Raw genomic sequence first — 15,490 nt, 5'->3', positions numbered from 1 at the left:
TATAATATATTTACATTACAAATATTTAATATGACAATATTTAAACCTCAAAAATACATAAATAAAAGTCCAGCACACATATTTAATCAGCAGCATCTCACCTTCATTAAGCTGAACGGACCTCAGAGGACCGGTCAGCACACTGATGACATCACTGATGACATCACTAACCCTATTTAAACTAACACAGAAACCAGAGAGCCTCCAGTTTACATGAATATCTGTAAATATGGAGCATTCATCATCCAGTCTGATGTTTAGTTTAAATAAAGATGAGCTGATCAAGAATAAATCACTGTGGCTCCTGTAACCATGGAAACACAACACTTTCTCAGATTTATCTTTAATGACCCTCCTGCTGCTGCAAACTACCGATATGTGCTTTAACCTTCACGTCATTCACAAGCTGCTTTGCATTGACCATTTATGGTTAAATGTGGGCGTCAAGGGGGCGGAGCATAAAGATAATCCAAGTGTCACATTTCCAGCTGGATCCTGATTTATAAAGGGAACTTCATGTGAATGAACAGTTTTATAAATCTGAATTATTTTATGCACTGTTTTATGAATGAGACCCGGATTATTATTTAAATTTACTATTATTTAAATACTGACGGAACCTTTGTTCTGCTACGCTGTTCTACACGGAGAGATTTCAGAAGGACCGGAAGTGACATACTAGTCAAACTTTCGGCTCCGCGCGCTGAAGAAAGATGGAGTAATATTTGAGTGTTTTTTGTGGATTTATTAATTAATATTATTTATTAATATTCAACATGACGACTAAACGTAAAAGTGACGTCACGGTTCCCGCGGAGGAAAGTGACCAGCTGCTGATTCGTCCGCTGTGAGTTCAACTTCTTCCTGTTTCTGTCCAGCCATCATAAACTTTATTTCATCTTATTTTAGGATCTTTAAACTGTTTAAAGAGAGAAACATTTTATTTTATTTTTGCAAAACACGTTTAATTTTTACTCTTAAATAAAGTGAAAATACATTAAAATCTCAGAAACAAAAAAGCAGCGTTCAAAGAGAGAAGCTGCTTAGACTCAGTTTGTGCTCACAGAAAGAAGCACCGTCTAAAATCCTCCACTGGTCCCCAGTCTGTTGGACCACACAGTGGGGGGGCGGTCAATTCCCCCAGGGGGGAGGGAAGAGAGAGACAGAGAGAGACAGAGAGAGAGAGACAGAGAAAGAGAGAGAGAGAGAGAGACAGAGAGAGAGAGAGAGAGAGACAGAGAGAGAGTCAGAGAGAGAGAGAGACAGAGAGAGAGAGACAGAGAGAGAGAGAGAGACAGAGAGAGAGTCAGAGAGAGAGAGAGACAGAGAGAGAGAGAGAGAGACAGACAGAGAGAGAGAGAGACAGAGACACAGAGAGACAGACAGAGAGAGACAGAGAGAGAGAGAGACAGAGACACAGAGAGACAGAGAGAGACAGACAGAGACAGAGAGAGACACAGAGAGAGAGAGACAGAGAGAGAGAGACAGAGAGAGAGAGAGACAGAGACACAGAGAGACAGACAGAGACAGAGAGAGAGAGAGACAGAGACACAGAGAGACAGACAGAGACAGAGAGAGAGAGAGACAGAGACACAGAAAGACAGACAGAGAGAGACACAGAGAGACAGACAGAGACAGAGAGAGACACAGAGAGACAGACAGAGACAGAGAGAGACACAGAGAGGTGTGATGTGAATGTTTCTGTTTGTTTCCAGAGGAGCAGGACAGGAGGTCGGACGGTCCTGCATCATCCTGGAGTTTAAAGGAAGAAAGATCATGGTGAGTTCCCACCTATCAGACGTGCTCGCCGCTCTGCTCGCCGCTCTGCTCGCCGCTCTGCTAAGTTGCCTCAGAGCGTTAAAAGTTGTGAATGTTTCAGCTGGACTGTGGGATCCATCCTGGTCTGGAGGGAATGGATGCTCTGCCGTACATCGACCTGATCGATCCAGCAGAAATCGACCTGCTGCTCATCAGTCAGTGAGTCCAGAAGCATCGTTAGTGATTTATAAATGATAATCAATAACCCTCTGCTGGTTTCTAACCGACACGCTGTGCACCCTTAGCTTTCACCTGGATCACTGCGGCGCTCTTCCCTGGTTCCTGCAGAAGACCAGCTTTAAGGGGCGGACCTTCATGACTCACGCCACCAAGGCCATCTACCGCTGGCTGCTATCCGACTACGTCAAAGTCAGGTAGGACTACATTAAAGGGGAGGTATAGGACTACATTAAAGGGGAGGTAGAACTACATTAAAGGGGAGGTAGGACTACATTAAAGGGGAGGTAGGACTACATTAAAGGGGAGGTAGGACTACATTAAAGGGGAGGTAGAACTACATTAAAGGGGAGGTAGGACTACATTAAAGGGGAGGTAGGACTACATTAAAGGGGAGGTAGGACTACATTAAAGGGGAGGTAGACCTACATTAAAGGGGAGGTAGAACTACATTAAAGGGGAGGTAGACCTACATTAAAGGGGAGGTAGGACTACATTAAAGGGGAGGTAGACCTACATTAAAGGGGAGGTAGAACTACATTAAAGGGGAGGTAGACCTACATTAAAGGGGAGGTAGGACTACATTAAAGGGGAGGTAGACCTACATTAAAGGGGAGGTGTAGGACTACATTAAAGGGGAGGTAGACCTACATTAAAGGGGAGGTGTAGGACTACATTAAAGGGGAGGTATAGGACTACATTAAAGGGGAGGTAGAACTACATTAAAGGGGAGGTAGACCTACATTAAAGGGGAGGTAGGACTACATTAAAGGGGAGGTAGACCTACATTAAAGGGGAGGTGTAGGACTACATTAAAGGGGAGGTATAGGACTACATTAAAGGGGAGGTATAGGACTACATTAAAGGGGAGGTAGAACTACATTAAAGGGGAGGTAGACCTACATTAAAGGGGAGGTGTAGGACTACATTAAAGGGGAGGTATAGGACTACATTAAAGGGGAGGTATAGGACTACATTAAAGGGGAGGTAGAACTACATTAAAGGGGAGGTAGACCTACATTAAAGGGGAGGTAGGACTACATTAAAGGGGAGGTAGACCTACATTAAAGGGGAGGTATAGGACTACATTAAAGGGGAGGTGTAGGACTACATTAAAGAGGAGGTATAGGACTACATTAAAGGGGAGGTATAGGACTACATTAAAGGGGAGGTGTAGTGACCCTGTGCTTTTTGCTGCAGTAACATCTCTGCAGATGACATGCTGTACACTGAGACTGACCTCGAAGAGAGCATGGAGAAGATTGAGACCATCAACTTCCACGAGGTGAAGGAAGTGGCTGGAATCAAGTTCTGGTGTTACCACGCTGGTCATGTCCTCGGAGCCGCCATGTTCATGATCGAGATCGCTGGAGTCAAGGTCCGTCCAACCCAGCGAGACCGTCTCACTCCTGTTTTACTTCTTAGCAGGTCCAGTTTATTTTGAAAAGATTAATCAGAGTTTCATTTCCTGTGTGTGTGTGTGTGTGTGTGTGTGTGTGTGTGTGTGTGTGTGTGTGTGTGTGTGTGTGTGTGTGTGTGTGTGTGTGTGTGTGTGTGTGTGTGTGTGTGTGTGTGTGTGTGTGTGTGTGTGTGTGTGTGTGTGTGTGTGTGTGTGTGTGTGTGTGTAGTTGTTGTACACAGGAGACTTCTCTCGTCAGGAGGACAGACATCTGATGGCAGCAGAGATCCCGAGTGTTAAACCGGACATCTTGATCACTGTGAGTTCACTTTGTTCTTCAACAAACTTTATTTAAATAAAGTTTTATTCAACGTGTGTGTGTGTGTGTGTGTGTGTCTCTCAGGAGTCCACGTATGGAACTCATATCCACGAGAAGCGAGAGGAGAGGGAGGCTCGTTTCTGTAACACGGTGCACGACATCGTGAACAGGGAGGGTCGCTGTCTGATCCCGGTGTTTGCTCTGGGTCGAGCTCAGGAGCTGCTGCTGATCCTCGGTGAGACCACGTCACATGACGCCGTATCAAGTCGACCTAGACTTTCCTCTCCCTGGGAACCTTTTCCAGCTCCTCCTGGGGGATTGTGAGGTGTTCCCAGGCTAGACAGGATCTTATATCCCTCCATCACACTCTGGGTCTGCCCCGGGGTCTCCTCCCAGAAACCCTCCTAAAGGGATGCCCAAGATCCTAAGATACTTAAACTCCTTCATTTGGGGAAGGACTCACGATCCATGGCGTCAGACTTGGAGGTGCTAACCCTCATCCCCACCGCTCCGCACTCTGCTGTAAACCGGCCCAGTGCCTGCTGGAGGTCCCAGTGTGAGGAAACCATTAAAACCACATCATCTGTAAAAAGCAGAGGTGATCATTTGAGGCCAGCAAAGAAGAAAACCGTCCTGAGCCTTAAGATCCTGTCCATGAAAATCACAAGTGGCCCCCAGGCTCCTGGATCCACATCCTCCTCCGCTCGGACCCTCCTTTCCAGCACCCCAGAGTAAATGCTCCCCAGAAGGTGTGATACCCAGATAATCCTTCTCCATGCCCTTCCCGAACTCCTCCCACACCCAGGTGTTTGCTTCCTCAACCCCTGAAGCCATGGCGCTCCGAGCCACCTGGTACCTGTCAGCTGCTTCCAGAGACCCCTGGTATAGCAAAGCCTAAAAGGCCTCACCTAAAAGGCCCTGCAGGCTGGGTCTACAGGGCGAGGCTGGGTCTACAGGGCGAGGCTGGGTCTACAGGGCGAGGCTGGGTCTGCAGGGCGAGACTGGGTCTACAGGGAAGGCTGGGTCTACAGGGCGAGGCTGGGTCTACAGGGCGAGGCTGGGTCTACAGGGCGAGGCTGGGTCTGCAGGGCGAGGCTGGGTCTACAGGGCGAGACTGGGTCTACAGGGCGAGGCTGGGTCTACAGGATCAGGCTGGGTCTGCAGGATCAGGCTGGGTCTACAAGGGGAGGCTGGGTCTACAGGGCGAGGCTGGGTCTACAGGGCGAGGCTGGGTCTGCAGGGCGAGGCTGGGTCTACAGGGCGAGGCTGGGTCTACAAGGGGAGGCTGGGTCTACAAGGGAAGGCTGGGTCTACAAGGGGAGGCTGGGTCTGCAGGATCAGGCTGGGTCTACAAGGGGAGGCTGGGTCTGCAGGATCAGGCTGGGTCTACAGGGCGAGGCTGGGTCTGCAGGATCAGGCTGGGTCTACAAGGGGAGGCTGGGTCTGCAGGATCAGGCTGGGTCTACAGGGCGAGGCTGGGTCTACAAGGGGAGGCTGGGTCTACAGGGCGAGGCTGGGTCTACAAGGGGAGGCTGGGTCTACAAGGGAAGGCTGGGACTACAGGGCGAGGCTGGGTCTACAGGGCGAGGCTGGGTCTACAAGGGGAGGCTGGGTCTGCAGGATCAGGCTGGGTCTACAAGGGGAGGCTGGGTCTGCAGGATCAGGCTGGGTCTACAGGGCGAGGCTGGGTCTACAAGGGGAGGCTGGGTCTACAGGGCAAGGCTGGGTCTACAAGGGGAGGCTGGGTCTACAAGGGAAGGCTGGGACTACAGGGCGAGGCTGGGTCTACAGGGCGAGGCTGGGTCTACAAGGTGAGGCTGGGTCTGCAGGATCAGGCTGGGTCTACAAGGGGAGGCTGGGTCTGCAGGATCAGGCTGGGCTTAGATCTTAAAGCTTCAGATCCACGTTAAAGTGTGTGTGTGTGTGTGTGTGTGTGTGTGTGTGTTAGATGAGTACTGGCAGAACCATCCGGAGCTCCATGACATCCCGATCTACTACGCCTCGTCTCTGGCCAGGAAGTGCATGGCCGTGTACCAGACCTACATCAACGCCATGAACGACAAGATCCGCAAAGCCATCAACATCAACAACCCGTTTGTGTTCAAGCACATCAGCAACCTGAAGGTCAGTGAGCGACCTGAAGGTCAGGGAGCGACCTGAAGGTCAGGGAGCGACCTGAAGGTCAGGGAGCGACCTGACGGTCAGGGAGCGACCTGACGGTCAGTGAGCGACCTGAAGGTCAGTGAGCGACCTGACGGTCAGTGAGCGACCTGACGGTCAGTGAGCGACCTGAAGGTCAGTGAGCGACCTGAAGGTCAGTGAGCGACCTGAAGGTCAGTGAGCGACCTGACGGTCAGTGAGCGACCTGAAGGTCAGTGAGCGACCTGAAGGTCAGTGAGCGACCTGACGGTCAGTGAGCGACCTGACGGTCAGTGAGCGACCTGAAGGTCAGTGAGCGACCTGAAGGTCAGTGAGCGACCTGAAGGTCAGTGAGCGACCTGAAGGTCAGTGAGCGACCTGAAGGTCAGTGAGCGACCTGAAGGTCAGTGAGCACGCTCAGTGCGCCGTCTCTGCTCTTAGACGGCGTCTTAAGTTTGACTGTGTTTTAGAGCATGGATCACTTTGACGACATCGGGCCGAGCGTGGTCATGGCGTCTCCGGGTATGATGCAGAGCGGTCTGTCCAGAGAGCTGTTCGAGAGCTGGTGCACCGACAAGAGGAACGGGGTCATCATCGCTGGTTACTGCGTGGAGGGAACGCTCGCCAAGGTGAGTCTCCTCAGGCTGTGATAGGTCACATGTGCGGCGGCTCTCGGCCAATCAGGACCAACGGTGTTTGTGTTTCAGCACATCATGACGGAGCCGGATGAGATCGCCACCATGTCGGGTCAGAAGCTTCCTCTGAAGATGTCCGTGGACTACATCTCGTTCTCCGCTCACACGGACTACCAGCAGACCAGCGAGTTCATCCGAGCGCTCAAACCGCCGCACGTGGTACGTGTGTGTGTGTGTGAGTGTGTGAGTGAGTGTGTGAGTGAGTGAGTGAGTGAGTGAGTGAGTGAGTGAGTGAGTGAGTGAGTGAGTGTGTGAGTGTGTGTGTGTGTGTGTGTGTGTGTGTGTGTGTGAGTGAGTGAGTGTGAGTGTGAGTGTGTGTGAGTGTGAGATCTTAGTTACATTTAAAAACGGTTACCATGGAGATGTTTGTCTTCAGATTCTGGTACATGGCGAGCAGAACGAGATGGCCCGTCTGAAAGCCGCTCTGATTCGCGAGTACGAAGACAACGACGAGGTGGACATCGAAGTCCACAACCCTCGAAACACGGAGGCCGTCACGCTGAACTTCAGAGGAGAGAAACTGGCCAAGGTCAGCCAATCAATCTGCCCTGTTAACTCCCAGCATGCTTTGCTTTAGGTCATGGGCTCCCTGACTGACAGGAAGTGTATTAACTCCCAGCATGCTTTGCTTTAGGTCATGGGCTCCCTGACTGACAGGAAGTGTGTTAACTCCCAGCATGCTTTGCTTTAGGTCATGGGCTCCCTGACTGACAGGAAGTGTATTAACTCCCAGCATGCTTTGCTTTAGGTCATGGGCTCCCTGACTGACAGGAAGTGTATTAACTCCCAGCATGCTTTGCTTTAGGTCATGGGCTCCCTGACTGACAGGAAGTGTATTAACTCCCAGCATGCTTTGCTTTAGGTCATGGGCTCCCTGACTGACAGGAAGTGCATTCAGGGTCAAAGAGTCTCCGGGATCCTGATCAAGAGGAACTTCAACTATCACATCGTGACGCCCTCCGACCTCTCCAGTCAGTGTGTGTGTGTGTGTGTGTGTGTGTGTGTGTGTGTGTGTGTGTGTGTGTGTGTGTGTGTGTGTGTGTGTGTGTGTGTGTGTGTGTGTGTGTGTGTGTGTGTGTGTGTGTGTGTGTGTGTGTGTGTGTGTGTGTGTGTGTGTGTGTGTGTGTGTGTGTGTGTGTGTGTGTGTGTGTGTGTGTCTGACGGCGTCCTCTGCGTCTTGTTTTCCCGTGTCTGATGGCGTCCTGTGCGTCTTGTTTTCCCGTGTCTGATGGCGTCCTGTGCGTCTTGTTGTCCCGTGTCTGACGGCGTCCTGTGCGTCTTGTTTTCCCGTGTCTGACGGCGTCCTGTGCGTCGTGTTTCCCGTGTCTGACGGCGTCCTGTGCGTCGTGTTTCCCGTGTCTGACGGCGTCCTGTGCGTCTTGTTTTCCCGTGTCTGACGGCGTCCTGTGCGTCTTGTTTTCCCGTGTCTGACGGCGTCCTGTGCGTCTTGTTTTCCCGTGTCTGACGGCGTCCTGTGCGTCTTGTTGTCCCGTGTCTGACGGCGTCCTGTGCGTCGTGTTTCCCGTGTCTGACGGCGTCCTGTGCGTCGTGTTTTCCCGTGTCTGACGGCGTCCTGTGCGTCTTGTTGTCCCGTGTCTGACGGCGTCCTGTGCGTCGTGTTTTCCCGTGTCTGACGGCGTCCTGTGCGTCGTGTTTCCCGTGTCTGACGGCGTCCTGTGCGTCGTGTTTTCCCGTGTCTGACGGCGTCCTGTGCGTCTTGTTGTCCCGTGTCTGACGGCGTCCTGTGCGTCTTGTTGTCCCGTGTCTGACGGCGTCCTGTGCGTCGTGTTTCCCGTGTCTGACGACGTCCTGTGCGTCGTGTTTTCCCGTGTCTGATGGCGTCGTGTTTCCCGTGTCTGACGGCGTCCTGTGCGTCGTGTTTTCCCGTGTCTGACGGCGTCCTGTGCGTTGTGTTTCCCGTGTCTGACGGCGTCCTGTGCGTCTTGTTTTCCCGTGTCTGACGGCGTCCTGTGCGTCATGTTTTCCCGTGTCTGACGGCGTCCGGCGTCCTGTGCGTCTTGTTGTCCCGTGTCTGATGGCGTCCTGTGCGTCGTGTTTTCCCGTGTCTGACGGCGTCCGGCGTCCTGTGCGTCGTGTTTCCCGTGTCTGATGGCGTCCTGTGCGTCTTGTTTTCCCGTGTCTGATGGCGTCCTGTGCATTGTGTTTCCCGTGTCTGATGGCGTCCTGTGCGTCTTGTTTTCCCGTGTCTGACGGCGTCCTGTGCGTCGTGTTTTCCCGTGTCTGACGGCGTCCTGTGCATTGTGTTTCCCGTGTCTGATGGCGTCCTGTGCGTCTTGTTTTCCCGTGTCTGACGGCGTCCTGTGCGTCGTGTTTTCCCGTGTCTGACGGCGTCCGGCGTCCTGTGCGTCGTGTTTCCCGTGTCTGATGGCGTCCTGTGCGTCTTGTTTTCCCGTGTCTGATGGCGTCCTGTGCGTCTTGTTTTCCCGTGTCTGATGGCGTCCTGTGCGTCGTGTTTCCCGTGTCTGACGGCGTCCTGTGCGTGTTGTTTCCCGTGTCTGATGGCGTCCTGTGCGTGTTGTTTCCCGTGTCTGATGGCGTTGTGTTTCTCGTGTCTGACGGCGTCCTGTGCGTTGTTTCCCGTGTCTGACGGCGTTGTGTTTCCCGTGTCTGATGGCGTTGTGTTTCCCGTGTCTGATGGCGTTGTGTTTCCCGTGTCTGATGGCGTTGTGTTTCTCGTGTCTGACGGCGTCCTGTGCGTTGTTTCCCGTGTCTGATGGCGTTGTGTTTCCCGTGTCTGATGGCGTTGTGTTTCCCGTGTCTGATGGCGTTGTGTTTCCCGTGTCTGATGGCGTTGTGTTTCTCGTGTCTGACGGCGTCCTGTGCGTTGTTTCCCGTGTCTGATGGCGTTGTGTTTCCCGTGTCTGATGGCGTTGTGTTTCCCGTGTCTGATGGCGTTGTGTTTCCCGTGTCTGACGGCGTCGTGTTTCCCGTGTCTGATGGCGTCGTGTTTCCCGTGTCTGATGGCGTTGTGTTTCCCGTGTCTGACGGCGTTGTGTTTCTCGTGTCTGATGGCGTTGTGTTTCCCGTGTCTGACGGCGTCGTGTTTCCCGTGTCTGATGGCGTTGTGTTTCCCGTGTCTGATGGCGTTGTGTTTCCCGTGTCTGATGGCGTTGTGTTTCCCGTGTCTGATGGCGTTGTGTTTCCCGTGTCTGACGGCGTTGTGTTTCCCGTGTCTGACGGCGTCCTCTCTCTGTTCAGACTACACGGACCTGTCGATGGGCACGGTGACTCAGACTCAGGCGATCCCGTACACGGGGCCGATCTCGCTGCTGGTCAGTCAGCTCCGCAGCCTCGCAGGTTTGTTTTATAGTTCATGTTCATATAGAAACTTCAGAGACTGATCTATTGGCTCTAACTCTATAAACGTGTTGTGTTTGAAGGAGACGTGGAGCAGGTGGAGGGGGCGGAGAAAATCACGGTCAGGATCTTTAAGAGCATCACTCTGGTTCACGAGGCGGGCATGGTGCTGCTGGAGGTTCGTCTGTCTCAAGGGGGCGGAGCCTCTCCTCTATAAACAGGGTTGGGAAGGGACTGAAGAAACGTTGACATAAACACACAACCAACTGACATTTACTTTGTATTATCATCATATGTAAACTTATGAGCACACCTGTAAGGCATTACATCCCCTGACCCCTAACGTTGACCTCTGACCCTTGACCCTATTTAAAAAAAACTGCCTGTGGAAAGTGATGGACTTTTTTCTCGAAGCATTTTGAAGTTGTTTTTTTTGTCTTCAGTGGATCGCCAACCCGCTCAACGATATGTACGCTGATGTGGTCACTACGGTGGTCCTAGAGGTCCAATCCAACCCCAACGCCCAGAAGTGTCAGTAAACACCTTTAACCTTTGACCTGCCAGCTGAACAGAGAAACAGAGCTCTCACCTTTTTTGCTTGTTTTCAGTTCTCGAAGGAAAGAGAGAAACCTTCGACGTCGACGTGTTTGTCGAGAGACTCGGACTCATGCTGCAGTAAGTTCACTCCTGGACGGCGTGCAGGTCGGGGGAGGGGTCAGACTGTGTCAGCACGATAACCTAAAGAGAAATGATTCTGTGTCCATCCCGCCTTGTTTCAGCGACATGTTCGGAGACGACTGCGTCAACTTCAAAGACGGTGAGAACTTGAGCGTGACGGTGGACGGCGTCACCGTGTTCATCGACACGGAAACCAGAGTAAGTAGAAAAGATTGGGACAGAGTGAGACCTCCTGCTTGTATCCTGTCTTTGTAAAGACATACAAGGCTTAGTATGGTGGCCTTTGAAGGACATTTCTTCTTATTTCAAACAAAATATATTTATGTGCAGCACGTTGAAACTTTATTGATCTTTATTGATCCCGAGTGTTGACACATACACGGATATATATGACGGAGTTAGTCTCACCTGCACGAGCGTCTTAATGTTTACACGCCAGGTGAAGACGCAGTGACATTGAGGAATGTTAACTCACGTGGCGTGCTGATCTGTGTCGTCCTGCAGGCCGTGTCGTGTGCAGAGGATGAGTCGCTGAGAGAGATGGTCGAGGTCGCTGTTCACCGTCTCTATGACGCCCTTAGCCCCACCTGTGATGTCACCACCAGGGGGCGCCCGCTTCCTATCAGTGACGCATGTCAGTGATGTCATCAGTTCTGTTTTTTAACTCTTTGATTTAAAGTAATTCCAAATGAATCTCTCGGAGACGACCGCTGATTTTCTCTTTTCATGACGTTTTGTGAAACTGCAAATAAACTTTTGTTTTTTGTCATAACTTCCTGTGTGACAAATTAATCACTACAAAAAGAACTCATGGGGTGGCCTAGTGGTTCGTCTCTGTATTTCCAACATGGCTGCCTCCATCATTGGGTGATGATGTGATGACGGTGTGAGCGGTTAGTTTCTACAAACAGCCAGACATGAAAAATAAATTTTATTATCAACAGTGTTCACAAACAGGAAAAATATTATATTTTATAAACAGTTCACTGATTGGCTGGTCAACATGACATCACAAACATCTAAAAAACAGCATCAAAGATGCTCTCATTGGCTGGAGGAAACACACCAGCTCCGCCCACAAACGTCCCGAGTCAACCAGAACAAATCAGAAGAGTCAAATCCAGTCAGAGGACAGAGTCTCTGCAGACACAGTCACACATGTACGGAGGCCCAGAAGGGACAAAGCTTCACTTTAGGAGGAGACTGAGTTTTATTTTGAAGGGACAAAGAGCAGCTTCACTTTAGGAGAAGACTGAGTTTTATTTTGAAGGGACAAAGCTTCACTTTAGGAGACTGAGTTTTATTTTGAAGGGACAAAGCTTCACTTTAGGAGTAGACTGAGTTTTATTTTGAAGGGACAAAGCTTCACTTTAGGAGTAGACTGAGTTTTATTTTGAAGGGACAAACAGCAGCTTCACTTTAGGAGGAGACTGAGTTTTATTTTGAAGGGACAAACAGCAGCTTCACTTTAGGAGGAGACTGAGTTTTATTTTGAAGGGACAAACAGCAGCTTCACTTTAGGAGGAGACTGAGTTTTATTTTGAAGGGACAAAGCTTCACTTTAGGAGGAGACTGAGTTTTATTTTGAAGGGACAAAGAGCAGCTTCACTTTAGGAGGAGACTGAGTTTTATTTTGAAGGGACAAAGAGCAGCTTCACTTTAGGGTTAGGCTGAAAAATGTGATTTTGGTGATCTGAGGAGGCGGAGCTACATCGTCCGTCTTTATGACCAATCGGGAGAGTCTTAATTCCTCTCTCCACATTAAAAGAGTTTTATAGAAAGCCCTAACCACCTGCAGGTGTACAAAGGTGCGTGTCCTGTCAGCACTGCGTCTCCTTGGTGTCAATCTGGCGTTGTCTCTTCAGCCTGAACATCAACGCCCTCTCGCTGCGGCTCGCCACGCCTTTCTCCGTCAGATCCTCGAAAGAGCGTTGAGTCTCCCCCGCCGGCCTCCCGAATGCTTCCTCTAGAGCCTCCTCGTCCAGGTGAGAGTCCAAGCTCGGGTCCTCCTGGATGGTGGCCATGCGCGGGTCCAGAGGGGCGTGGCCTGGGAAGGGGGCGTGGCTTGGGGCAAGGTCAGTGATGGGCACCGGAGGGGTGCTGGTCTGCTGGGGACCACAAGGCTGGAAACGAAGGCCGGCGGAGGAGGTGGAGCTCGGGAAGGTTGGAGGTTTGAAGATCCGAACAGACGCAGACTCCAGGCTGCTCAGGAGCTCGGCATTCTGGGAAAGTTTAGAGTCACCAAATTAAAGGAGCAGCCTGCCATTTTGAGTTGAACTTACCGGAGAGTTTTGTGTTACATTTCTGAGACTGATGTTTGCATTTTATTTTGAAAGGGTTAGTTGCCGTGGTAACAAGCAGGTATGGATACTCACGCTGGAGAAGAACAGAGACTTGGTGGTCTGTTCGTACTGACGATCAAGTTTCTTGTCCTGAAGAGAAAACAAGACGATTTAACACCAGGGTGGAGTTAACAGGTGGGGGGCGGGGTCAGTTAGAGAGCGGAGTCAGCTAGAGGGTGGAGTCAGATGGAGGGCGGAGTCAGATGGAGGGTGGAGTCAGTTGGAGGGTGGAGTCAGTTGGAAGGCGGAGTCAGATGGAGGGCGGAGTCAGATGGAGGGCGGAGTCAGTTAGAGGGTGGAGTCAGTTAGAGGGTGGAGTCAGATGGAGGGCGGAGTCAGTTAGAGGGTGGAGTCAGTTAGAGGGTGGAGTTAGATGGAGGGTGGAGTCAGATGGAGGGTGGAGTCAGTTAGAGGGTGGAGTCAGATGGAGGGCGGAGTCAGTTAGAGGGTGGAGTCAGTTAGAGGGTGGAGTCAGATGGAGGGTGGAGTCAGTTAGAGGGTGGAGTCAGTTAGAGGGTGGAGTCAGTTAGAGGGTGGAGTCAGATGGAGGGCGGAGTCAGTTAGAGGGTGGAGTCAGATGGAGGGCGGAGTCAGTTAGAGGGTGGAGTCAGATGGTCATTTGTTAACTCGAGGAGACAATAACTAAATGATATGAAATGCTGAATAACATTATGGGATGTGTTCAGGGTCAGCTGGGACATTAGAGCTGTGAACCCACCACACAGTGGACCAGGATGCTGAAGGGGACCCAGAACAGCAGAGAGAACGCCACCACTGAACCCACGATGTTGTCAGCCAGAAACTTCCCGAACGTGTTGATGTCGAGTTTATCGATGAAGTCCCACAAACGCTCGATCACGTCCTGCACCTGCTTCATGCACTTCCCCTGCAGAGAGACACACCTGTCAGGTAGAGCTTCACACAGGAGGAGGGGGGCGGGGCCAACTCACCGCTCCGTCACAGAAGCCGACCGTGCACGGTTTGCCTTTGCGTAGAAACAGGAAGTGACCCGTTTGATCCTGGTAGGGGGCGCAGGCGCCGCTGCTGCTCCGACAGCAGACTTTACACGACGCGTTTGTTTCTACAGAAAAGATCGACAGAAGTTTGAGATCCGCAGAGTGACGTGTTTCTGTGAGTCACGCTCAACGAGGACCTGAAAGTAACGCGTGGTCAATGGTTGTCGTACCGTTGCAGGCGCAGGGCTGCAGCTTTAAGACCGCCTGACAGAAGGGAACGCACTCGCCGTTCAGACACTCCCCGCTGTCCAGACACACCGTCTGATCTGCAGCGTTCTCTGGAGGAGGACACTCGCTGCTGTTTCCTGTGGACACAAACACACACGGGTTCACGCTCACCGCCACAATGTCCCTCCCTCCTCTCTCCCGTGTGCTCACCTGTGCAGTACGAGTGTCCTTTACAGGTGGCGTCGATGGGCTCCTGGCAGACTTCCCCTTCAGACTCAAACATACAGTTCTTACAGCACGCGCTGTTCCTGTCGCTAAACAGAAAACAGAATAAAACAGATCTGAAATGAAACCACATCTAGTGGACACTGGAGGAACTGCAGCTGTTGGACATTTTAACATAGAGCTCTATGGAGACTGACTCACTGCAGGAGACAGACTCTAGTGGACACTGGAGGAACTGCAGCTGTAAAGTTGGACATTTTAACATAGAGCTCTATGGAGACTGACTCACTGCAGGAGACAGACTCTAGTGGACACTGGAGGAACTGCAGCTGTAAAGTTGGACATTTTAACATAGAGCTCTATGGAGACTGACTCACTGCAGGAGACAGACTCTAGTGGACACTGGAGGAACTGCAGCTGTAAAGTTGGACATTTTAACATAGAGCTCTATGGAGACTGACTCACTGCAGGAGACAGACTCTAGTGGACACTGGAGGAACTGCAGCTGTAAAGTTGGACATTTTAACATAGAGCTCTATGGAGACTGACTCACTGCAGGAGACAGACTCTAGTGGACACTGGAGGAACTGCAGCTGTAAAGTTGGACATTTTAACATAGAGCTCTATGGAGACTGACTCACTGCAGGAGACAGACTCTAGTGGACACTGGAGGAACTGCAGCTGTAAAGTTGGACATTTTAACATAGAGCTCTATGGAGACTGACTCACTGCAGGAGACAGACTCTAGTGGACACTGGAGGAACTGCAGCTGTAAAGTTGGACATTTTAACATAGAGCTCTATGGAGACTGACTCACTGCAGGAGACAGACTCTAGTGGACACTGGAGGAACTGCAGCTGTAAAGTTGGACATTTTAACATAGAGCTCTATGGAGACTGACTCACTGCAGGAGACAGACTCTAGTGGACACTGGAGGAACTGCAGCTGTAAAGTTGGACATTTTAACATAGAGCTCTATGGAGACTGACTCACTGCAGCAGACAGACTCTAGTGGACACTGGAGGAACTGCAGCTGTAAAGTTGGACATTTTATCATAGAGCTCTATGGAGACTGACTCACTGCAGCAGACAGACTCTAGTGGACACTGGAGGAACTGCAGTTAAATCAACAGCACACGGAGGGAACGCTGCTCTTTGTATTACTGCACTAATTGAAAGAGTAGAAGAAGACTCGT

The 15,490-nt window shown here is 51.2% G+C and overlaps 2 protein-coding genes across 4 annotated transcripts in view; one reads left to right on the top strand and one right to left on the bottom strand.

Moving 5' to 3' along the window:
- The first annotated feature begins 630 nt into the window (after nucleotides 1-630).
- cpsf3 (cleavage and polyadenylation specific factor 3) lies at nucleotides 631-11,300 on the top strand. The gene is made up of 18 exons (XM_079344034.1): nucleotides 631-847; nucleotides 1,716-1,779; nucleotides 1,880-1,977; nucleotides 2,064-2,192; nucleotides 3,196-3,373; nucleotides 3,624-3,713; nucleotides 3,798-3,948; nucleotides 5,662-5,837; nucleotides 6,323-6,481; nucleotides 6,560-6,706; nucleotides 6,924-7,076; nucleotides 7,410-7,518; nucleotides 9,767-9,865; nucleotides 9,949-10,043; nucleotides 10,309-10,396; nucleotides 10,474-10,540; nucleotides 10,645-10,741; nucleotides 11,048-11,300. Exons 1-18 carry the CDS (start codon nucleotides 777-779, stop codon nucleotides 11,183-11,185), a joined length of 2,109 nt encoding a protein of 702 aa, XP_079200160.1. The 5' UTR covers nucleotides 631-776; the 3' UTR covers nucleotides 11,186-11,300.
- Nucleotides 11,301-11,461: 161 nt separating this feature from the next.
- The window catches only part of adam17b (ADAM metallopeptidase domain 17b), an 11,413-nt gene continuing 7,384 nt past the window's right edge, over nucleotides 11,462-15,490 (bottom strand). For 2 of the 3 annotated variants that reach the window (XM_079338710.1, XM_079338711.1), the window contains exons 13-18: nucleotides 14,280-14,383; nucleotides 14,072-14,206; nucleotides 13,836-13,966; nucleotides 13,604-13,771; nucleotides 12,919-12,975; nucleotides 11,462-12,765 (exon numbers count right to left, since the gene is read on the bottom strand). In XM_079338710.1, coding sequence (XP_079194836.1) covers nucleotides 12,364-12,765; nucleotides 12,919-12,975; nucleotides 13,604-13,771; nucleotides 13,836-13,966; nucleotides 14,072-14,206; nucleotides 14,280-14,383 — 997 coding nt within the window. In that variant the 3' untranslated portion in view covers nucleotides 11,462-12,363. The remainder of the gene's footprint in view (nucleotides 12,766-12,918; nucleotides 12,976-13,603; nucleotides 13,772-13,835; nucleotides 13,967-14,071; nucleotides 14,207-14,279; nucleotides 14,384-15,490) is intronic. The other variant, XR_013778703.1, reaches the window with a different exon arrangement.

Source organism: Symphodus melops (assembly GCF_947650265.1).
Source record: "Symphodus melops genome assembly, chromosome: 1".
Taxonomy (NCBI): Eukaryota; Metazoa; Chordata; class Actinopteri; order Labriformes; family Labridae; genus Symphodus; species Symphodus melops.
Note: the sequence above shows the minus strand (reverse complement) of the source record. Positions and strands in the feature narration are given on the sequence as shown.